A 25,760-nucleotide genomic window follows, 5' to 3' on the forward strand; every position below is an offset into this window, starting at 1 on the left:
TGCAACAGTTTATGCTAGGAAAATCAATTTTCACAAAATTGCAAATCCGCTTTTGTTTTGTAAATATTTGTGGATTTACAGGTGGTAGAGGTTGTAATGATGCGCAGTTGCTGTTTACTTGTTGGCGAAATGAGATTTGACGCTTTCGAGTTTTCGTGAGAAAAAATAGATTAGGAATTTTGTAAAGTTGGCTTAGAATCCTTCACAGCACAGTTAACGAATATTTGAATAAATTTGGCATACTTTACTCAATTTAGCAACTTTTACATCAACAAAAGGCTTTCAGCAGCACATCAGCCAGAGCAGGCTTTTTTTGGGGAAAGGGGGAATAAAAATGGCATTTCGATTGATGCCATCCCGCCAACGTTATGTGGGGCATGCTCTTACTAAAACTGACCTCCCCTCTTCGGCTGACTTCCACCCGGTGACAGCTTTTGCACTATATCGAGAGTGGAGCCGTGATTGTGGCTATCAACCACAAAAAAAAAACCTCCGTCCAGGCTCTCTACCTATGACGAATGGAGGTTATACGTCGCTGTTAGTCTCCATTACTTTCGTTATGAAGCAGATGGCACTTCGAAAGGGTGCGATAATCTCATGTGCGTATGATATGGTCGCGAGTCGTTAAATCAAGCATCTGCCATCATTTTGCTTGGCAAACATGCATGTAGCATCCCAGAAATGTTTGAATTGCACATACTGGCAAATTTGTCTTCCTTGATCATCTTCCAAAGATCTTGGCTAACTCTATATAAAGGTCTGCATACTATCACCATTGCTCTTTAACATCGTCTTGGACATCGTTCATCGTTATAAAGAACCTCACAAGATCTGGAAGTGAGATTTTTTGAGGCCTCCAGGGTCGTCTTGCTAAGATCGACTATGCGTAGAATATTTGCCTGCTTTCCCCTTCCTTTTTCTCACTTGATAATCCAACTCCAATCAGTTCAGGAAGTCACCGCTAAAGTTGGGATAGTTTGCAATAATCCCTAATACCAAAGTGAGGCTTATTAAAACCAAAATAAGCTGCGGTTGCTGATCGATGGTTCTCAGTTGGAGGAAGTGCAATCTTTTTGCTATCTTGGCAGTATCATCTCGCTGTCAGATGGCTCGAGCGAAGACATAAAAAAACCTCAATAGATAAGCGCAATATTCGGCTCACTACGTCTAATCTAAAAAGCGTGACACAATTCGCAGCGCACACCGCTGACGAGCTTCGATTCTAATGTCAAATCATCTTTACTTTGTGCCTGTGATACGTGGAATGCAACGGTGACCGATATAAACTCACTGCAAGTTTTCACCATTTAAAACCTGAAAATCTTCTATCCACATACAATCTCGATTCCTGTTCTGTGGAGAGCAACCCACCTACCCCAATACTCCTTGAGATTTGCAGTAGAAAATGGGGCTGGATTAGTCACCTCCTTTGTAGACTCGGTGATGAACTAACGAGAGTCGCTATTGAGTGGAATTTCCAAGATAACCAGTAATTCTCAAGGTAGGCCAGTAAACACCTTTTTCCTTGTTCACTCTTCTCGGGAGCATAGGGCCTCGACAAAACTTGTCTTGCGTTGGTTTCGTTAATCTAATATATTTGATTTCTGACAGGGTAGGTGTAGATTAGCCTGCCGCTGACGCTATAGATTTATCCGGGAAGAAACTGGCGCAGAACAGATCTGAATGGAAAGAATAGATTTCATGTTGAAAGAAAAAAAAAACTAAAGTTTTGATACTCGCGTTAGGTTAGGTTTTTGTGGCAGTCGGTTGAGAAAAGCCCACTCACTTAGGCCATGTAGGTCCGTCGTGGTACCGTTAATTTTTCATGGAACCTGTTAGACTCTCTTATGAAGCGTAGTATAGTTTTTATGTGTTGACTGGCAAACAATTCAAAGACTCTCAACCCCAAAGCGGAGATTTTGTTACCATTAACCCACGGCTCTTGGATGAGGGCTACATCATGTCCACCGACAGCCAAGCTGGCAGAAAGGTTCACAGACGCGAGCGTAGAATAATGGAGGTTTATTTGGATTAGTTTTATTTCAATTTATTCGCATGTTGACGTCGACGTGTTCCTTAGCGATCTGCTCACCCTCGGTGTCGTCAGCGAGAAGATCATCTTCGTAGAACCGCGGTCCCACACCAGTAAGTCTCCCTGAATCGGTTGAGTACTAGCTGCTGGGCAACCGTTCTTCGTCACGACTGTTCAAGTCAGCTCTAATGGCTCTTCACTCGAGTTCTAGAGCTGGCTCTTTATTTCGGGAAATCCGAGCGGTTGCGTCAAGGAACCCAAATCGGGCTTTTCAACACCTTTTCGCCCGTGGCGCGAGTGTTTCGGTGTTGAGAAGCAACAATAGCTGCCTTCTCCCTTCTACTGGCTCCTCAATCCACTCTATCTGCCAATTATGTGTTGGTAGATCCCTGCTGCTGCTTAATCTAAAGATCTCTCCATTTTTTTTTCCGGCCAGGATCCTATTCTTGGCCAGGATCCGTACTCGAGCTCTTGTTCTGCTTGGAATTTCTTCCTTGCTTACTGCTTCGAGTTTGGCCCCCGTCCTATTTTTAAAGCTATTAAAAAAAAACAATAATTGGCGCGTACACTTCTGTTAGATGTTTGGTCGAGCTCCTCCTCCTATTTGTGGTGTGCGTCTTGATGTTGGTTCACAAATCGAGGGACCTACAGCTTCAAAACGACTCGAAAGGGCAAATGGTTTCTATCATTTCTTCTATTTTTATGGAACCTGCCGAGGTGCGACCGCAATTAGAAACAATTTTTTCTATCATTTGCTGTTGCATGGAGATTCAAATCTGCGCACTTCCGAATGGTAGTCACGCACCAACCAATTCGGCTACGGTGCCCGCCTTGATGCTGTCACAATTACCTTTCGAAATTCTTTAGTTTAACAGACTTGCTGAAGGTCTGATGTAAGGTCTGATGCAGGCTAAGCATTTTACATTGCTTGGTGCAAAATATTTAACGGTGTTAGCGATTCTACCACTTGGATGCGCTTTAAATATGTAACTCCAGCTTCTTTTGTTCAAAATGATCCAAAAAGTAGTACAAATTGATTTTAGGTTAGGTTAGCCAAGTTGTTTGGCTAAGACAAGCCACTCGGTGGCCCTAAGACTCATTGTGATATCTGCTTTTAGTTCCCATCCCCTTTCTTAGTTGCTTAAGCCACTTGGATCTTTTTAAGAAGGTCCCTCCTGCGAGACGTTTTGCAAATTTCCAGGTCTTCAAAGGAATAATCGCCAAGATATTCGGCACGGCTTCTTTGAAGTGCAGAATATTCACAGAGGAGGTGTTGCACCGACTCAATTTCTTCTTCATCTCCACAGCTCCTGCAGAAGTCATTGTGAGGTACAGCCATTCTAATGGCTAGGGTGCCAGGAGTGCAATGACCCATTATAACACCTGTGCGGGCACTGGTAGTTGATCTATGGAATTTAAGCAGACATTTTGTCTTTTTAAGATTCAGTTTCGGCAAAGCGCTTTAGAGACCCTGCAGTTATGTAGTCAGAGGCCACCTTCTATGGGTCTATTGGTTTCCGCGTTTACGCTCAAGTCAATCGCTGTGTATAGTTCATTTAGAGGAGTGCTTATGTCCCCTACCACTTGCTGAAAGCCAAGTTCAGCGCCTTTCCTTGCACGCTCCACAAATTGACTTATTTCACTCTAATTTCTAATGTAATTCTACACCTACTGTAGTCGATATTCTCCATACTCCCCGGTTTATGCCGCCCAATATGCTCACTTATATTTATGTACATGCACATACATACATACATAGGTTAGTCGCTTAATTCATGCCTGTGTACACCTGTAATTTGAGCGACTCACGTGCAACCTACACATTAATTCAACCAAAAAAAAAGGGGGAAAAGCAGAAGAAACCACTGCACTGCCACTTAAGTTTAATATATAAAAAATAGTCACTAAAGTGCCGCGCGGCTGCCATAAAATAAAAAAAAAAGTAATAATAATATATATGTGGATGTAGTAGTCAAATAACCAAAGTAGAGGGAGTAGTCATAAACAATAAACATCTCAAACAAATGAAATGGAAATATGAAATGCAAAGAAGCATAAAATTATATGAGCGAGCCTACATATGATTGTGTGCAACATGTATGCATATGTGTATGTATGCAAGTATGCTTGGTTGAAACTATGGAGCTGAAGTGGACTTTAATAGGAGGGCGCCCGGTTGGTAATAAGTTGCATGATTAACGGCGACAAAATGCCAATGTGACGCCACATTGTGTACACAAAATAATGAATGGCATGGTTGGAGCCACTTAAACGGCTGCCACCACACTAAAACATGCACACACCCATACATACATTCACACGTAAACGTGAATGAGTGTTCCTCAAGAATCATAGCGTTTTCTCGTTACCGCGGGTGCGTGTCGCTTGGCGTTTATGCGCGCCCAAACAGACCTTGGTCAGCGCTGGCCCAAAGCTAAGCCAAGTGAAGTCAAAGTCGATTTTATTTTGTGGACATTAATATTATAATAACAATAAGCGACACAGCGCCAGAGGTCATTTTTGTTTTGAAAAGGTTTTGTGATGCGACACGCAGCGGAGTGAGGCGGGTTGAGCGGTGTAAGCTATTTTAGCTGCTGCTACACACGTAAGCTCTTGCACGTTACATATTTCCTAATATACATACATACATACATGCATACATACATACATACACATGCCCATAGATACATGCTCACATACTTCATAAACCCCCAATGCCATAGTTTGGTCATTGTGTTGACACTGGCGTCTCTACTGGCGCTCCACGGTGTTGTGAGTTGGGGCAATGGCGTTGGCGTTGGCGTTGCTGGTGTTTTCGTGTATATTCGTATGTAATGTGGGAGCGCTGGGATTTTCGTGCTTTATATTCTTGACTTTACTCTACTGCTTTTTTGTTAAGGTCTGCATGCGCCATTTTTTGTTTTTATTTGTTGTTTGCCTGCTTTGTGGCTGCTGATTTTCGGGAAGCGCGCCCCGCTGTGGTCTAAAAACAACGTCACTTTTTCCATTCAATGTGAAAAAAAACAAACCATAAGAGTAACAGCTACAGCAGCAGCAATTTAAGCGCAAAGTCAGCGGCTCCAACAGCTAAAGGCAGTCAACGCGCTTTACGCCCAGCTGTGCGAGGCTTATAAATTCGTTGAAGTCACATTGGACGCGCTCCTTCAGCACCAAGTGTCACTGTGTTGCACCTTTTGGACTTTTGTGTGAATTTTGTTTGTTTGTGCGATCGTCATATGATTTTCATTTATTTCATTTCTTTCCTCACTTTTTGCTCTTATTTGTAGCTGGCGACTGGCGCTCAAGCGCTAAAAGAAGCTTAATCCACTCATTTGGCTGTGGCAGATTTGCTTGCGCCGCTTTTATTTCCATCATTTTATTATATGACATGTCTTATACCTTTATAAGTGGATATTTTTATATGAGTATTTCATTTCATATCATATCATTTAAGACAATGGCATTCAATGCCGCGTTCAGCGGTATCCAGCAGCGTGGCGACTAAATAAAATCAAGTAAAGACAAAGAATGTCTGACTACTGCTGGCTCGATTGCAATTTATGAGCGATACGCTGTGGCGCTCTGGTGCTGTGGTGCTGTGGCGTTGCGGTGTTTGTGGTAGCAGCAGCCGTGGTAATGGCGGTGGCAACGGCAGTGACTGCTGCTGATGGCACGGTTACCGTTAATATTAACTAACATTACGCCGCCGCCACCGCCGCCGCCGCGCTTACCATGCCTCAGGGGGGTTATTGATTGTTGCGGGGTAGCGCGCATTTCGATTCGCATATGCAGCGTTGCAAATAAGTTGTGGCGACATCGATGCTGGAATGCGGGAGCCACAACAGCTAAGCGCTTATGCTGAAGGACATTTAAAAATTACATTTAACGCCCTCGCGCATGAAACAAAATTTACACACACACACATTCATGCATATGTATGAAAAAATACGTATGTACGTATGTCATATATACATACATACACCCTGAAGCTTAGCAACTTTTAAAGCGCAAAACAGGCAGTTAATAATTATAGTTCCATTAAACGGTACGGGTAAATATTATTGACTTAACGAATCAGCGTTTTGGATAGATGTTTTATGCGCAGCAGGTGTGAACCCAAGTATCTTAAAAAAGGGGGGTTAGTATGGAAGCTTTACACTACCATTAACATGAAATTATTATTTCTAAAAAAATATTTATGCATATTTGCGCTCTAACGGTTGGATTGTTTATTTGAAATAGGTTTTTTCATGTCAGTAAAACTCTCAGAAATATTTTCTTGGATAGTTTACTAGACAATTTTCACCCTCGCCTCATTTGAAGTGGTGCTTTTTGCGTGTTTCTGTAAATGCGTGTAAAACGGAAACGAAAAAGATTTTTTTATTTTATTTTGAGTATTTTATTTTCTGATCTATTGTTAAAAAATAAAAATTTTTTTTTTGATCATACGAGATTCGTTCAAAAATTTGTCAGCCTTCAAAAACTGAACTTCCAAAAAAAAAGTATATCGCTCGCGATACGGATTCCGGGACTCACAGGTGTCTGAAATTAAACAGAAAAAAGTGCTTTTTCAGTATTAATGTCGTTATCGACCTTAAAAAAAATTGACAAAATGGTGGTCTTTCAAAGATTAAAACCCGTTTTTAGATACTTTTTTCTACTTTAAAGGTCGAGAAAAATACTACAATTTTTTTCCGAATGATCGCTTGATCCTTTTTTTACTTAAAGGTCGAGAAAAATACTAAAATTTTTTTTCCGAATGATCGTAGTTCACATGATAACGACATCAATTCTACGTCATTTAAATTTTATTTCATCAATATCGGTTGAGTGATCCGGCTATATCAGTGTCCATTTCCCAAGTGAAGACCATTTTTTGAAAGCTGACAATTTTTTGAATGAAACTAGTAAGGCAATAGACCAAAAAAATAAAATATGGGAAACAAAAAAAATCTTGTTTCCTTTCCGTTTTACAAGCTTTTAAAGAAACACCCAAAAACATTATTTCAAATGAGGCGAGGGCTTAGAGGCGTTTTTGCTGCATATGCAGTATCTGGACGAATTCATAAAAAGAAACTTTGCTAGAGCAACTACATTACAAGTATTTTGTTTTTGGAATTGGTTGGTTTGAATGCCAAAAGTTCAATGAGAATATAAACAAACAAACTGGATAGAAACAAAGAAGCAGGACACTTTGACATTTAACTCTTTTGCGTCATTCGACGGAGTGATTCGCGAACAAAAACTCTTTCTTATCACCAAGAACACAATAGAAGAAATATACCGATCTGGCTGGAACATATATATGGGTATATCTATAATTGGCGCGTACACCCTTTTTGGGTGTTTGGCCGAGCTCCTCCTCTTATTTGTTGTGTGCGTCTTGATGTTGTTCCACAAATGGAGGGACCTACAATTTCAAGCCGACACCGAACGAACATGTGTTGTTGTTTTTGTAGCAGCACGCTAAAGCCTGTCAGTGCCGGTCGTCGCCCTATAGATCATCTAAAGGTAGCCCCAGCAAACTTGCTGTTTCGACAGGTTAGGTGTAGAGGGAGAGGGGTGTTAGATGAGCGGGATTGATGGCACATGTGAAAAGGTGGTTAGCTCTTCATCTGCTGTGGGTGGGTGGTGGTTGGACTCCGATTACTGCATTCGCTTGTCGGAAGCTTAAGAAGGTGGTAAATGTCTCCCGATGAATATCGTTAAGTGTTTGTCTAAACACGGTCGGGTCTAGTAGTTGTCGGTTTGTTTTGTTCTGGATCTCGTCAGAGTAGTTGAATAGATGCCTCCTAACGTGCCTGGGAGACAGCTCTGGTTCAAGCAGGTGTCTTCTTGGGTGATACCTTCCATAGCACCCCTGTAGAAACTGTTTGCTGAGTAGTGAGTTGTCCTCTTTTACTTGAAGCATCTGTTCCTCATTATTCAGATGTTGTAGAGGGGCATCTCGTCGTTGTTCGAATTGCAGTGTTTTGTATGTCTGTCGCTTTGTCCACTGCGTATCACTTGTTTCAGGCGACCAGACAGGCGCTGCGTAATTTAGAACCGGCCGGCCAATTGCTTTAAACGTCGCCAGCAACATTTCTTTGCCTTTGTCTCAGGTACTGCTGGATCGCGAGTTGAGGACCTTGTTGCGGTTTTGCACTTTAGTAGCAATTGCGGTTGTGTGCGCAGAGAAGGAGAGCAAACTATCGAAGGTGATCTGATGTATGCGTAGCTTCTAATTTCTAAATGTTTTGCGAAAATTTTAAGGAAATCCGATCAAAACTTACGGAGATTTATGACTTTAACCGAAGTACTAAAAAAGGGTTTTCCAATAAGAGATGTCATTTCCGTAAAAGATCAATGGTTTCGTTGCTTCTGTGGCACGTAGTGCCGTCTTGTTGAAAATAAACGTTGTTCATATCAATACCTTCCAAATCCGGCTATAAAAATCGTTAATCATCTCTGGATAGCGCAATCCATTCACTGTAACTGTTGCTCTAGCTTCATTTTCGAAAAAGTAAGCTCCAATGACTCCGCCGGACCATAAACCGCACCAAACAGCCACACGTTGAGGATAGAGAGGCTTTTCAACAATAACTCTTGGATTTTCTGAGCCGCAGATCCGACAATTTTGCTTGTTGACGAAGCCACCGAGGTGGAAAATAGGCCTCATCACTCAAGATGATTTAACGACCCAATCAGCAAAGATACGACGTTGTTGATGATCGGCCGGCTTGAGTTCTTGTGTTAACTGGACTTTATAAGCCGCAAGACCCAAATCTTAATGCAAAATACGGTGTAATGACGTTTGTGGAATGCCTAATTCCAAAGAAAGACAAAGAATGCACAAACCTGGGTTTTCTTCAACACTCTCGGCTACAACAGCAATATTTTCGGCTGTTCTTGAGCGACGTGCACGGGTTTTATTCTTCACATCACTAACTTGTCCCAACAGCTCGAATTTTTTCACCAATTTTTGTATTGCGCTTCGACAAGGTGCTTCACGATAACCCAAAAACGTTCGAGTTTTACGAACCATCTCTGCCAAATTTTCATCGTTTTATAGTGAATTTTAAGAAGATCAAAGCGTTATTTAAGCGTGTATCTTTCCATTTTAATTCATGGCCTAGTTTCTACTTGTCAAATATCAAAAAATGGCAGCTTCAAAAGTGACATCTACCGAAATAGCGGGCTAATGAAAATAACACCTGTTATTGGAAAACCCTTTACTTATATAATTGGCGCTGATACCCTTTGTTGGATGTTAAGCCGAGCCCCTTCGGTGCACGTTTTTCTGTTTTTCCACAAGTGGAAATCTGTCACATCCCAACGGAAGATAGTTTTTTATGAGGAGGTTTTTTCATGGCAGAACTACACTGGGAAGTTTACCATTGCCTGTTGAGGGACGATCTCTATATGAAAAAACTTTTTCTATCATTTTGAAGCTTTCTGTATGGCAAGTCTTGTTGGAAAAAAATGTCGTCGATATTTAGCTGACTAATTTTTGGAGACGAAAATTAAAAAAAAATTTCAAAAAAATCTCGAAAATTCAAAAAGAAAACAAAACTCGATAGTGCTCTTCATTCACCGTAAAGGTCATTTTGAAGTTTCGTTTACCACTCATTCGGTTAAGGTGGCCGCGGAATGGTTAAACAGAAAGTTAAAATAATGTTTAAAATTAATTTGAAGTTGATGTAAGAAAAATTAAACAAAACAAATACAAACAAAAAATTTTAATCGCTATACCGACAATTTCTGCTGCGAGATTTAAGATGCCTACACACCTGATCTGCCTCAGGTCCATAGTTTATTTGTTACAACTATGCGAAATTCGTCAATCCGCCTCATGGGATTACAAAGGATTGATTCTGTAGAAACATCTGCTTCGCTAAAATCAATTACCACTCTTACTTGAATATTTCATGCGCTATTCCATTCTCTTTAATATTGCACTGTGCGGTAAACGAGTGGCACACATGCATATGCACATATGTAAAAGTTTATGAAATATGAAATTTCCTGAAACTCGCGAATTCATAATTTGGGATTTCGATTACCTTCAAAAGAGTCTGATTGTCAAAAACATGATCTAAGTTCACTTTGTTATTTCCCAGCCACGGGCTTGTTTTTTTGTTTTTTGTAAACGTATTTACTCGTATATTTGTTTCTGTGTGTATCTTTTTGACCTTGTTGCAAATGACTAGACAGTTAGCCTTGCAAATAATGACTAATAGCAATTTTCGGTTGCGCAAGATAATTCCGTTACTTGTGTAGCATGCAATATTTAAAACTTGTATGCGGTAAGCGAGTGAAAAGTACGTGAAAGGGCTTCCGCAAGTGACGCATCACTAGACCAGCAGTGCTGAAAGTTATGCAGATTTTTGAAGTTGCTACTTGTTAGTAAACCACAAGACTAACTAGCAGATTAATGCACATACACACATACACATATACACGTATACACATGCACTTGTTTAATAGTACAGGCGAAAATGAAAGCAGTATTGAGTCATTGTGGCTGGTGAGCAGCGAAAATTTATGATTTATCCAATTTTATTGTATCTGGCTGCTGTTTTTACATTATTTATGCATTTTTTAGAAACATGTAAATGTGAGTTTCTCACAGCTTATTTTCATATCGGCGACACAAATCTACTTCTGCGGTTTATTGATTTTAAATGGCATAACTTGAAAATTTGACTGTGAACTCTTTCTCTGGGGGTTTTCTGTTTTTGTGTGAGATTTTACTCATGCATAGATTTATTGCTTTGATAGCTGCTATGCTACAGCTGCTGTTTCAGCATAAATTTCTTCAAAGCGGTTGCGCGCAGAAGCAGACAAATAATATTCAATCAGTAGAAAAAGTAGATTGAACAAATTTAATTTTTTTTAGATTTGGTATTTTGCAGCTTTTTTAATTAATCCTGATACAAAGATTGACTATTACGAAGTACCATAAGAACATTGTTGGAGTTAGTGGAACGGTTGACGAAATTGAAAATAATTTAAGAGTTATTACGAAATGTTTACGTATTAAAATTATATTTGCAAAGATTAATATAAAAAAAAAATTTAAGTAAAAAAAAGTAAAAACAAAAAAAAATTGAAAAATGTATTACTATATCGTCCCCTTAGTATAACAATAGCCTATGTGCTCATAGGCTATTATTTTTTTATTGAATTTTTGGATTCTCCATCGTCGATTTTATATGTGGTCAAAATTTTGTCAAATTCTAGTTCCACAAAGTGGGTCAAAACGTCAGTCAAAAAATAATAAATATTTACAGACATAACGAGATTTGAGTGAGAGCTACTTTCGACAAAAAGTTTGAAATTCATTTTCTCAAAACATCAAAAAATTTATAGGCTATTTTAATACTAAGGGGACGATATATTTGTGGCCAGCTGTCTTCTTCTTTTCTTTAAAATTCATATATTTCTACTTTTCATATGTAGAGTTGGTAATTCAGTCATTAAAGCGTCGCCGTATACTCAGGTCATAAAACCTGAAAAAAAAGATTTACACTTACATATAATATATCGGGTGTATTTTTAAGCGCTTGAGAACTTAAGGGGACAGATACCTGAAATTATTTAAAATGAAGAAGTTAATATATTTTTTTCAAAATTGGCATACAGTTTATTTATACATTAAAATAATAATTTTTTTTTTATTTTAATCAATTAAAATGGCGGATATACACTCAATTCTTCCAGGAAGGTCGCAACGGGGCTTCCCGAATTTTCCTATTATTTTTGCTTCGAAAAAATTCGTGTACGCCAATTCGAAAAATATTGTTTTGAGAAAAACGCGAAAAAGTCGGCAACGTAACTATAGGTACCTTTCCCAGCGCTCGAACGCAAAGAATAGAGCCGCCACGGTTGACGATCTATAACATAAGAAATACGTAAATTTAAGTTCTAAAAATTTTTGACATATTCTTAACATTTTATGGAAATTTTCGCAATTTTCCAGGTATCTGGAATAAGATAATACAAAACTGAAATATTATTGGAATGCATTTCTTTTTATTATAATCTGGTAGATAATTTCATGGCATTTTTGGAATCTGATATCCGGCATACATATGCGCGCCGCAGCTACGAGCCAATTGGTCCATTCGATCAGTCTACTACTCGATCAGTTGACTACCATTCGATCAGTTGACTACTTTTTCCGATGGTGAATAGAATGGCTTGCATATTGCGATAAATCGATCGGTAAGCGCGCTGCATGCCAAATTGTGCCGTCTTCCTAGAAACAAATGACTAATTTTTGGAAACGAAACTTAAAACAAAACTCAAAAATTCGAAACGAAATTTCAAAACGAAAATTAACAAAAAAAAAAAAAAACAAGTTAAAGAAAAAAAATAAAAAATTCAAAGCAAAAATTCAAAAAGAAAACAGAAACTCGATGGCGCTCCTCATTCACCGTAATGGCTGTTCCTTCGCCATTACGAAAGAAATAAGAACCGATGATGCCGCCAGCGTGTAAACCAGACCTAAAATGGACGAAGTGCTCTATGAACTTTGCGAACAGATTAATTTTTTTTTTCAAACAAAATTTGCACAATTGGAAGCGTTAAATAATCCATGCTGCCTTGATGAACAGAAAACCTTACTGAACAGAAATGTCAACACAGTTTGCCATTCTCAGCTAACTATCAAACCATAGTTATCGATATTGAGAGTTCTTATGCAGCTTAAAAAAGCACCCGATGTACAATATATATGTATATATTTAATTGGGGTGTATACCCTTTGCCGGCTAGCGGCAGGCTAATCAACCACCCTGTCAGAAAGCAAAAATATATTAACGAAACCAACGCAAGGCTGAGTCTTGTCGAGGCCCTATGTTCCCGAGAGGAGTGAACAACGAAAAAAATACCGTTTGTTCGTTGTTTGGCCGAGCTCCTACTCCAATTTGTAGCAATCGTATTGATTTTTTTTGTAAATGGAAATTTTGCGCAGATATTTTTCCATGGCAGAAGTGTAGTTGGAAGTTTGCCATTGGCTGCTGAGGGCCGACTGCTATTAGAAAACCCACTTTCTATCACTTTAAAGTTACGTGCACCACTAGATCGGCTAAGTTGGCCGCATTCAGGCAATATTAAAAAAAAACCAAAATGTTTAAAATTATTTTCAAGTTTATATAAGGAAAACTACACAAAACAAAAACAAACGAAAAATGTTCTATTTAAAAAAAACAATAAAAAATATTTAACTACATATCAAATGGCGAATTCAAATTAAATTTTAATATTAATTTTTACTAAATTCTTTCAAACTAAATTATTTATACAAAGTACATAGATTCCAAAAAAAAAATGTAAATTGAAAACCAGTCGGAAACTAAAATAATATCGAATGCCTATGTCCTATAAAAAAAATTCTACTTTATATAGACGAAGATTCTCAACATCATCAACGAAATAAACGAAATCATAGCATCACAGTTCTGGGTGAACCATTGCTTCCGTTACAATTCGCGTCCACACCACTCGGCCATCGGCTTTTCGTTTGATGTCAGATATGCCCACAGCTCCAAAGTCGTCTTCAAAGTCACACGTCGAATCGCTTTCTCAGCCGGACACTTCTTCTGTCGCCCTATGGATTTGTGTCGAAGAAATTTTTTTTATTTTTTTATTTTCTCTCTCAACATAACACATCTTAGCGGAATGTGATTTTTATGCTGTTATTGGTTCTAAATCATCAGCTATGTACGAGTACAACATTTTTCGAAGGTTCATCAAAACTTTAACCTTTTTAACCAGAATTTTCAGAATTTTTCTGCAGTTTTAGTAGTGCAAAGTGCAACTTCTAAGTGACTATAAAATACCGTTAATCTTTGCAGTTTGTTTTCGGTGCTAGGCTGTTTTACCCGTGGTATCACAATGGATCAGCAGCAGTCCAAGTAAGTTGGTTTAGAGACCGACTGCCTTTTCTGCCTGTCTCGGCTTTTTTCCGTATGAAAAAATTCTACTTTATATAGAAGAAAATTCTCAACATTCGTATGGAAAAAACAAGACGCAAAAAAAAAAAATTTTCAAAAACCAATACGACTTTTGAGCCACATTAAATTTATGCTTTGCTGTGCTTATTAAATGGGCTATTAAACTGCATGTAAGGAGTTATCTTTAAAAAAGTTGAACGTTTTAATTTTTGTGGTTTTTGTACAAATTTTTGAATTTGCATTTTTTTATAAGCTTTTTGTTGTAGAATTAAGTATTTCTTTCATTAGGAAATTAACGAAATATAGCATGAAAATATTTTTATGAACATTTTTTATGATTTGTGTAAAAAGTTTGCATTTCGTTTCTTTAAAAATTGCCATTAAAAAATTGAAAATTTTTACTCAAAAAAAAGCTTCAGAATTTTATGCAAATTTTTATGATTTGTATACAAAGTTTTGCATTTCGTTTTATAAGAAGTTCTTCAAAAATTTCTATTAAAAAATTGAATTTTTATGAATTTTTTTTTTAATTTTTGTGACTTTGCACAAAATTTTTGAATTTCGTTTAGTAAGGTTTTTATTATACAAAGAACTATTTTTTTCATCAAAAATTTAAGAAAAAAATTTAGCATGACAAATATTTCGAAAAAGATGCTTAAAAAGAGACTTAATTTTAATCGATCTTCATTGACTACTCGTTGGATAAGGCCCTCAGGAAAACTAAACTAAGCTCGCTCAGAAGTGCCCTCACTGATTTTGAAAGGTCCTCGTCAATGTTCGCTTGCTCTTGTTGAATAAATTCTGCAGATCGGACAGTGCCACAATGTCCCTCGTTTTTTTTGCGTTTCGCAACATATTCTGCTTTCAATTTACGGCGAATCTTATGAACGAATGAAAGGGCGCACTTAACCCACCGCTGGGCATCCGAATCTGGCCAGAAAAGTCTAACTTTTTCGAATTTTACGAATCTTTGGACGTAAATTTAACATATTTCGGTTATAGCTAAGGACTTTAGCTTGCATGTAGCTTCCTAAAATTTAATTTTCTATCGATTAATGAAAATACCTTTAAAAAAAGGATTCTCGAACAGGACGAAAAAAGGCCAGACCCGGGTGCCCAATCGGAGGTTTTAAAAAAGGTGTGCTACAGATTTCTAAAACGGTGTGATTTGCACACACAGCGTCGATAACTGCCAGTCTCTCCGATTCTGGACTTGAGTTGTAGTACTCCATGCTTTATCTGAAAAAGAGCAAAAAGAAAAATAATCGTTTTGGGAGGTTAAAGCCACATATAACTTCATTTATAGTTACAGCCACATATACCATACCCCAAACATGCCCTCAAATTTCGTATGCACCCTGTATTTACATTTTATGGTGTGTCGACTTGTGGGATTTTTAGACTTTTATCGGGATTTTGCTCATTGCGTGATGCACCACTACATTTACAAAACGAAAATTATTATTTATGCGTGTTGGGCAATAAAATTACCACTAAAATTTGCATTCAAAAAATAATGTAATCGAATTTCGTAATTTTAAAAATGTTTCCTGCAAAATATTACATAAAATACTGACAATCGTTTTGAGCGTTTCCTCGTTGCAGCGATTATTTGAAATGCTTTATAGCTGTACACATAAAATCCTACACACATACATACATACATTTTAAATTTGTATATTTAAAGTGCATCTATTTACAGTCCGCTGGACTTTCATATCGCCTTCAATTTTGATTTGTACTCAGCTATCAACTGTCGTTTTTCTTCTGCTTTAACTTTTTTACACTCAACCAGAAGGCGTTGCTAATTTCTTTGTTGTTCCATTTTTATTGATAGCTCAGTTTAATATCTACCATTTTTTTTAGTATTTTTCCATATTCGTTTACTTTATTGTGTTTTCTTTTCTTTGTAGATTTCCGTCATAAAGGAATCAGCCCACCAACGCTAACCAATACGCCTACATATACACACGCACACACACAGCACCAACAGTCATCACATTTCTGTGTAGTGGTTGCAAACGCCAGCATTTTATGTAGCTAATACAACAACAAAGTCAACAAATTGTTAAACAACGATAGCGAAGGTGAAAGAGTAGAAAGAGTGAAAAAAGGGGGAAAACAAATAGAAAAACAAAAACAAACAGAAACAGAAAAACACTAATAATAACGCGACAACAAATATTAACGACAACGTTCCTCATAAAAAGTAGCAACAAAAATAGTGTAAACGACTACTAAAACAGTAATAGCAGAGAAGAAAAAAATCCCCAACAACAACAAAAGCAAGTATACATTCTGTACGCGTATATAGTGGCTGGAAAAGAAATAAAGTGTCAAAGCGAAGCGATTTAAATCACTTCGCCACCACCACATACCCATACACACACACATACTTACACAAGAGCTTCGTGGAAAAACGTACCCCAGCCCACCCCCAGCAGGGTAGCAGTAAACGTGAGCCGACAGCTATACACCGTTATCGCCCGCAATTGCACCACGTAGCCAGTACCAATTCGCGCACAACAACAGCAGCAGCAGCCGCAGCGACCACAGCACTAACACCAACACCAACAACATTTCGCTTACTCTCCATTCACTGTTGTTGCCCACATTGCATTGAAGCAGAAGTGTAGCCACCTTAGCTGTGCGCGCTACGCCATCAGTAGTAAATAAACGAGCGCACCGATAACTAATACGCTCGTAATTTACGCGCTCTAAGAAGGCAACACGCCGCGCGCGCTTGTCAATTGATTTGTTAGTTCAAGCGTCGCGCATTACACGCCGCACATCGCGCATCGTCCAGAAGTGCTAAAGTTTGCGAATGAGATATTGAGCCGCTTGCTTTCGAAAGTAAGCGCCTGCCCAACGACTACATTGATTTTTCATTTTTTTTTTGAATTATTGCGCTTTGACTTAAGAGCACAGCGCAACGCAGCAGCAGCAGCAAAATAATTACAATTTCATTGGGGAGCGTGAGCGTGAAACCCACTGAAGCAGCTAGCAAACGGAGACAGACGTGCAAAATACGCATACAGAGGCACATTGCCACAAATACAAGTGCATACAAATATATAATAATTTTGACGCGCAGTCACCACCACAAGCAGCAGCAACAGCAGCAGCCGCAGCAAAGCCAAAAGCAACGACAAAATGTTCGCCGTAATGAGAATCGAAAACGATGACTGCCGGTCGGATTTCCGCCGCAAGATGCGTCCAAAGTGTGAGTTCATTTGCAAGTATTGCCAGCGGCGTTTCACAAAGCCTTACAATTTGATGATACACGAACGCACCCACAAATCGCCCGAGATAACGTATTCCTGCGAGGTTTGCGGCAAATATTTCAAGCAACGCGACAACCTGCGTCAACACAGGTGAGTGAATATCAAAAACAAAATAATCTATATATATTTGTATGTATGTATGTATGTTTTGTACATACATGCAAAACTTAATTTTGCATGAACTTGAATATTTTTATCAAAATTAGAAAAACTCAACGAAAAATTTTTACTCAAAAAAATTATTTTACTTAAAATTTAAGTATAAAAATGTATGGAGCAAAAAATCAATAAGCAAAAGTTTCGTACAAAAATGCAATCAAGAATACAAAAATATCGGAATTATAATTAAAATTTATTTTACTTAAATACTCGATTGGAAATTTATCGGTACACTAATGCAATTTTGAAACTTTTTTTATCAGTTCGCTTAAGCAGCAAAGCAAAAATTCGCAAGGCAAAAAATTGGCCACCAAAATAGTCGCCTAAATATTTGCGCAGCATTGAACCACCAAACTTCCAATACAAACCTGCCAGCTTTTGCTTATCGTCAGATAAGTGCGAAATTTATGAGGAATTCGGAAAAATGCATGCGGAAATTTCACTCGTACGCGCGAAGAAGCTTACCAAATAAATTAAACAAGTGCCAAACTGCGTCTACTTTCCAGTGAAAAAATAAATAGCGCAATTTTATTAATAGTACGTGAAAGGGTTTTAGATTTGTGATATAAAGTCGTGAATTTCATAAAATAAATTGAGAAACGCAGTTTCAAACCCAGAAAATATAAAACAAGGGTAGCTAATTTGGACTACCGGTTATTCACGCCAACCTAATTCCCACGTCCGTTCAAAAAAGCTGCCTCAGTTTGCATGTAGCGTTCAATAAGTGAGGATATTTGTGTTATTGGTTTTTTTAGTGAAATTGTGGTTGATTATTATTTCTAAGGCTGTCAACGAAGCCGAATGGCTTGGTGCGTGACTACCATTCGACAGTGTGTGGCTTCAAATCTCCTTGCAAGAGCATTAAACAATAGTAGAAGTTTTTTCTAATAGCGGCCGCCCTTCGGTAGGCGATGATAAGCCTCCGAGTGCCATAAAAATCTTCGCATGAAAACCATTTGCCATTTGGAGTCGGCTTAGAACTGTGGAACAGCATCAATTATTTATTTATTTTTTATTTCATTACTTCTAATTAAAATAGTTTTTTCGCTCACCCGTGATGAGGGCAACATACAACAATTCTTGAGTTATTAGTAAGAAATGCTTAAGTTAGAAAATAAAATTATTTTTGTTTTATTAAATTAAATGATCGGTTAGATTTACAGCCTGGATAAAAAACTTCCCGAAATATATTCAAAAAATTCAAAATGCAAGTTTATTCCTCAAAAGTAATATTATCGTCTTCAAAGTACTCCGCACCAACTGCGACCCACTTATGTCAGCGTTTGCTCCAGCTCTCGAAACAATTCTGGGAATCTATTTTCTGTATAGCCATCACAGCTGTCTTCGATTTATCCATTGCCTCCTTTGCCACCTCACTGATGATTAATTTGGGGTTACTGATTAATTTTTATTTCACTTTATTGCTGTTTTCATCCGTTTTCGATGCCGACGGCCTGCGACGTTTGTCATCCTCGATGAACTGCAATCTCTTCAGCTCTTCTGAAGCGTTCACGCCACTCGTAAATGGCAGTTTTCTTTGGAGTGTCTTTACCGCAACAGTTCCCCAACATTTCTAAGGTTTTCGCGCGTTGCCGTGTTGATGCCTGAGTATCGAAAAAAATATCAAAAACGCATTTAGACTCAAATTGGACATTCTCGCTTTCTGTGCTTGCTAATGACACTTTTTCGCGCACCGCTAACTTTTTTTGCAGGTCTGAGAGTATAACTCAAGGCGTTTCTATCCAAGGTGTTGACATTCGAGCAACTAAAACATTTTTCAGATTTGTTATGTAAAACAAAAGAGAGTAGAAGAATGGAATGAATGACAAATACGCGTAGATAGAATTAGTTTGTCGCGCATTCACAACACAACAACAACTTTTCGTCATTCCGTTTTACTGACATTCTTAATTAATCCTTTTGCATCACCGCTCGGAATGCGCGATGTACTCAAAATACCTTCACTTTTGCTCTTTTTTGTAATAAAAAGAAGTTACCGAAATTATTAATTTTCCTCAAACTTTAACAAAAATGTAATTAATTCCGAATTATTCCGTTCTCGGTGATAAGAGAGAGTTTTTGTTCGCGGATTATTCCGTTGAAAGATGCAAAAGGGTTAAAGGCGAATTGAAGAAGAAAAAATCAGCTACGCTAATCACATCACCTTCTATAGATATGCCTGGGTTATACTCATACATATCCATATCCAGGTCTCATCTCTAGTGACCACTTCACTCACGTAATCCTTGCGATCATTCTGAATGTGAGGCAATTAACTAGGTACTCGTTGCAGCTGTTGAGTTACTAAGAATCTACTTTCGAAAGTTAGGCATAAAATACACTTCAACCTTCAACTTAGGAAATGTCCCCTCTTTCCAAATGCGATGTTGCCAGTTTTCAAGTTTTAACTCAAATCGCAGAACAAAAATGCTACACCTCATTTTTGGATAATTGTCCGCTCTGATCGTTAAATTATGAGAAATCTCATCGACAGCATTTCATTTGTACGAGTATTTGATATGTGTATCCGTATGTGTATTCATACCATTCACCTTAATGATATTTCAAATGGTGTTTTTACTATATCAGCTTGCTTATTAATTTCTGTTTTGTTAGACACAATGATAGCTACAAGGTGGCGCAAAATTAGTCATCGCATTTTGTTTTGAATACCTTTTATAATAATAAAAAAAAAAAAGATTTTGTGTGATGAAAAGCTTTATTTTGACCTTTACACCCTCCATTGGGCAAGCATACTGCACCTGTCCAGCTCAAAATTTTCAACTATGAACTGTGTAGGGTATTATGCAGCCAGACTTAAGCTTGCTTTCAATCCCATCTGCAGCAGCTGTCAAGCGAAGTAGGTGAAAGAAAGTCTTTTCCACTATTTATTCGAAAGTCCAGGTTTAGTTAGAGCAAGACTTCGCTCCTTCGGTAAACCTTTAAAATGGATCTGACCCAAAAACAAAAATAAAAAAAAATATCACACAAGAATAGTAGTAGTAAAACGGCGTTATTCGCTAAGTAGGAATACTCAACCACTTCAAGAACAACAATAACATGATTGACGTACGACGTCATTTGCAAAAATAAATAAATCTTCATTTTGCTCCACCTTCTATAAAAAGGAGCCCACCTTCCATAAATGATGCGACTTCATGATTAAAAAAATAAGATGAAAATTTTTTCTTGTGCTAAGCAATGAAAAGGGTGCTTTATTGCCACTTGAGGAGTGCCAGACTGGCACTTCAACCATTTCACCTAAGCAATAAAATACAGTGAAACCTCTCTTGCGCGTACACTCACAGTCAGTTGGCTTTTGCCTGCCCTTTGAAAAGAGGGTAACTTCTTCCGATACATAAAATTTGATATAGAAAAAAATGTCCGCTCAAGGGAGGTCTCCGGCTAATATAAATAGCAGAGGTGTCCGTCAGAAAAGGTTACACTGTAATTGCCACCAGCATCTAATTAAGGCAAATATTCGTAATTTAAAATTTAAAAATTTTTGCTTATTGACTTTTTGGCTCACACTTGCAGTTGCTTGTATTTGTAAAAAAATTTTGCTTTTATAATAAATATAATGTATATACTTATGTACATACATATATGTATGTATGTACGCGTATGTATATGAGGTACTATGGTTTACTTAGAACTTCTATTTAATTAAGAAGATATTTGTACATTTAATATATATTTACTTATTTTATAAATTTTACATTGCAAAATATTATATATATAAATCAGTTCTATTTTAATGGGTTGCATAAAATTTATTGCGGATTTTTTTGGATAAAAATAAATATTTTCTTGCTCCTGTGGCAAGCTTAGTTAAGGTTATGTATCAGTTACTCACAGGTTATTTGATGCAGATATGTTTTTTTTTTTGTAAAATCTTCTATATTTCACAACAATTTGTGAAAATGGGAAAACAGAGTATGCAGATATTTTATTTATTTTGTTTACTTCATTTCCTAACATAAAATACAAAAAAGTGTCTACTCATTTCATTGTAATGCCTAAAAACAAAAACAAACTTACAGCGAATCCACGCCACAGCTTAAATAATGCAGTTAAGAAAGAGCACCTATTTGCTTCTAGTGTTTAAAATCTGAAGGTATTTAGTACTTTGTTGGATACACTTTATTATCAATTATCGCTTGAACTCTACGTGGCATGGAGTCGATCAATTTTTTTCTGTATTCTGCACTAATTTGGTGGCACTCTTCAAAAGGCGATACTTTTTACAATCACATTTGTTATGTGTGCTTGATGAATTTAGATGGTCACCTGGCTCATGACAGACTTGCTCGCAAATAGTCTACAAGTTTTTGTCAACAAATGATTAAGATGTTTGTTGCGGATTTGGTGGCACAGAACAATCAACGACAGAGAGCTTTGGACGAATAAGTAAGCAGGGCGAAATAAAACAGAGAAAGTGGAGGTGGATTGGACATACTCTGTGAAAGGAACCCACAGAAATATGCAGAAGAAGAACTTAACGCTGCAGCGAAAATTTTCCAAATAGTTCAAAGTCATAGCGAAGGATCGTGACCGTTGTCATAGCGAAGGATCGTTTTGTAGAGACCCTATATTCCATCAGGGAGGTTAGAAATTAGGCGAGGCGCTCAAACTGCCAACTGCAATTTCTTACTTCTATTCCTTGTACTTACGAAAGGTTTATTAAGGGCTATTCTGCCACTTAAATTTGGTTCCCTCAGTGCTCTTCGAACAGTTTCTGCGTGGCAAATCTTATCTAAACCCTTTCGGGTCATTTCAGTTTCAAATTTAACACGCTTGTTGCTGGATTTTTCTTCACTTCACTTCTTCTTCCTTGTTTCTACAACTCCTGTAGTATTCATGGGAAAATACTCCTAGCCTAAAAGAGTGCCTACCTAATAGTTAATGATCGGCGACACAAGCCACGACCTTCGAGATATTTTTTCTTGAGAGGTTGAGCAACTCTCCGGACCCTTTTCTTATCTATTTTCGGCCAAATTAGCCACGAGTATTTTCTTCTCTCCTATGACCTATCGGCCTGGAGAAAATTGTTTTTTATCCTTATTTTGCAAGTTGCCATAGGAATTCCAATATTACCTCTGTTTTCAAGCAGTGGAAGATTAGTACCCTTTCTGGCTGGCTCATCGGCCTTACAATTTCCTTCAGTATCTCTATGTCCCAGAACCCATATAAGACTGACCTTGAAGACGGTGGTGCTAATATCATTTAGAGCTCCTGAACAACCTTTTTTCGTTTCACCTCCATTGATTTGATGGCCGCCTGGCTATCCGAGAAGATTTTTATAGTAGTTTTTGGTACGGCGTGTGTGTTAAGGTACAAAGATACCTGCTTCTTCTCTTGAGGTACAAAGTTACCTCCTCCAATATTCTCACTTTCGCATACCAAAAATTCAATTTCGTTTATTGCAACTTGCGAAGGGAATAGTGGTACTTTTAATTGTATCATTTAAGCTGTGGCGTCAGTTTTCTTATGTTTTTTTTTTTAACTTAAAAACTTTGGCGGTATTTTAGTCTATTCAGAGGAACCTGCCCTGTACATAATTGAAAAGTCACGATGTACCTAACTTAAAGGTGGTCTAGAGCACGAGAGTTTCACTTATTTTCACAATTTTTTTTTTTGCCATTAAAAATTAAAAAAACGATTTTGCAACTTTTCATATTTATTACTGCAACTATAGAGCATACACAAATTTTTTTTTTTATATTGTAAAAACATTATTTATTATTATAAAAATGCCGCTTAAGATGACCCTCTCGAAAAATCGGAACCGGACGGCGTAGGTGAGACTTCTACTCCTCTGCAACACAAAATTCAAAAAGAAGAAGAAGAGCAGTTATGGTCGGAAGTAGAAAAAATTGAAAAACTTAAAAATTGACAAAATGGCGCGCTTTTGAAAAACAGTTCGTAAACTCGGGTCTTTTTAACTTGATTTTTAGTGTAAAAATAGGAAATAATTGAAATAAAATTATGATTCTACTTATGACGATAGCCATATATGTATGTTGTGAACAGCGTATTCAAATTTCAAGTGATTCGGTTGAATTTTTTTTCAGTTTTTCGTTTCGAGATAAATGAGTTCAAAATTTGAGGTACAGGAGCACACAGACCGCCCTCTACCTAGTTAATGGGCTATAGAAGCCATGATATTGGGAGTTTCCGCATGAAAATTTCACAGTATATTCGTAAGATTCTACAACTTCGAAATAAATAAAAAAATCGATTTTTTGAAATTTCTAGACCACCGGGTCGCCTTAACCTTGTTTTTCAGTTTATATATCGTCGTTATTAGAATAATAATTTTCAGAAATTTTCATTGAAATTTATATCAGATCAAAATAAATAACTCTGTTTTTTCGCAAAATATTGTGAAATAAAAAAATACAAAAAAATCGTATCTGTATCCCATGAGGTGTGTGTGACTGTATGTATGTATATAGTTACGGCTGCTTCTATTCTAATGCAAATTTTTTGTGTACAAAAATATTTTTCATAACTCTGCTAAATGTAACTCTTCGTGTTTTTTTTCTATTTATTCTACTTGTAGATGTAGTCAATGTGTATGGCGATAAACAGCAAACGCCAGCTCCAATTTAAGCACTTCTCCTCTCATGCACTTAAATTAAAATAAAAATAATAAAAAAAACAAAAAAAAAACAACAAAAATAAATATTGCATAAATCAAGCAAAACGAAGATATAAAAATGAAAATTGAAAGCACAAACGTTGCACGCACGCACGCACGCACGTACTCTTACCACTACAGTTACTTATATAAATATGCACACAAATGCACTTTGCACGCACCCATACTTATAAGGCAACAACTACAACTACAACAACAATAATTCCGCAATATGTTTAAATATGCAAGCAAAATGAAAAATTTATTCGGCAAACGCTTTAAGTGGCGAATGGCACGGAACTGCATTTGATCTCCCTGTGATGGCATTTGTATAGGCAGTGGTGGTGAAAGGGGAAATTTGGTTAAAATGGTGAAAAACAATTTGTTTTGGGTGTTTGGTTTATTGAAAGGAGTTGCTGGAGAAGTGATGTTTTAAATGCATAGATAGAAATGAAAAAAAGGAAGCCTGTGTAAATATCTGTGCTGCAACCTTCTCGCATTTTCGGGCAGTGGTGGTGAGTGTTGATGAATCAACTGGTGTATTGCAATCACATTTCACATTACATGCACAATCCCATTCAAATTTGCACATAGAAAATCACGCATTAAGCATAGAAAAAAAATCATATAAAGCAAAAAACCGCACACTCACACACATACAACTTTATTTGCACTTTCGCAGCTGTATATACCATAATTACAAAAAAAAAATAGCAAAAAAAATATCAGCACACAAATCATTTATTCGCATTCGGTCTCCTTCATTGTGTACACAAAGTGGCGTACACAAGACGCAAGGACGCTTCGGATGCGCTCGCAGAAAGAAATGCACGAAACTTTCCTCACTCACTTTCATCCGACACCCATTCACCTCCGGCAAAGCAAGTAAAACGCAAATAATTAATGCAAACATATTTCTGCTTGTCTATTTATTTTTATAGAAGTATGCACATGGATACTTGTGGACGCGTCTACTAAAACGACAAAACAAAAAAATACAAAAATTATTTCAAAAAGTTAAACGTAATAACCGACATCACAAAGCGCAAACGCTTCAACTCATTAACCCACTGCAATGTATGTGTGTGTGTAGGCATGTAACAATCCAGGACGCAGTATACTGCCGTTATACCGCAAACTTGCAATCATGATTCACGCGCACCCGTAAGACTTTCACAAGTTTTGGATTCTATTAAAAAAAAAAAGAAAATAGGTAAAAATTTTGCCATGCCAAGCGCAGAAAAAAGTGCAACTAAGCGCCGCCTTTTTGTGCTTTTCAATGCCAACGTGCAACGCATCTTGCCCACAATCCCGCAAAGATACAAAGAAGAGAGGGAGCAGCCATTCGAAACAGTTCAACGTGGAAAACAAAATATGCTGCCACAAACCGCCAACGCATGAGTCACATTTTGCAGCACATTTTTCAATTGATTGCATCACATACACACACACACACACGCGTATGTAAATTCATAACAGCCTACCGCTTTCAGCGTGCAACGTCCAACGAAAGTGACCAACTGTGCCTTCAAGCAACAGCAGCGCGGCAGCCCGCATGTGCCGCAGTCATCTCAGCTGCCGAAACATGCAAACCAGCTATGAAGTTCTTCAAGCACTCCAGAGCGAGGGTGTCGCAACGACACTTCTTCACAGGTGTTCCTGCAGCTATTTATATATTATTTTATTTTTATTTTTACTAAACT

General features: G+C 37.6%; 1 protein-coding gene across 4 annotated transcripts in view; it reads left to right on the forward strand.

The window, feature by feature from the left end:
* The window catches only part of LOC128863651 (protein drumstick), a 57,664-nt gene extending 32,443 nt beyond the window's left edge, over window positions 1-25,221 (forward strand). For all 4 annotated transcript variants that reach the window (XM_054102910.1, XM_054102906.1, XM_054102909.1 and 1 more), the window contains exons 2-4: window positions 15,885-17,345; window positions 23,980-24,572; window positions 24,999-25,221. In XM_054102910.1, the coding sequence (XP_053958885.1) occupies window positions 17,125-17,345; window positions 23,980-24,004 (246 nt within the window). In that variant the 5' untranslated portion in view covers window positions 15,885-17,124 and the 3' untranslated portion in view covers window positions 24,005-24,572; window positions 24,999-25,221. The remainder of the gene's footprint in view (window positions 1-15,884; window positions 17,346-23,979; window positions 24,573-24,998) is intronic.
* Window positions 25,222-25,760: the final 539 nt, after the last annotated feature.

Source organism: Anastrepha ludens, chromosome 5 (assembly GCF_028408465.1).
Source record: "Anastrepha ludens isolate Willacy chromosome 5, idAnaLude1.1, whole genome shotgun sequence".
Lineage (NCBI taxonomy): Eukaryota > Metazoa > Arthropoda > Insecta > Diptera > Tephritidae > Anastrepha > Anastrepha ludens.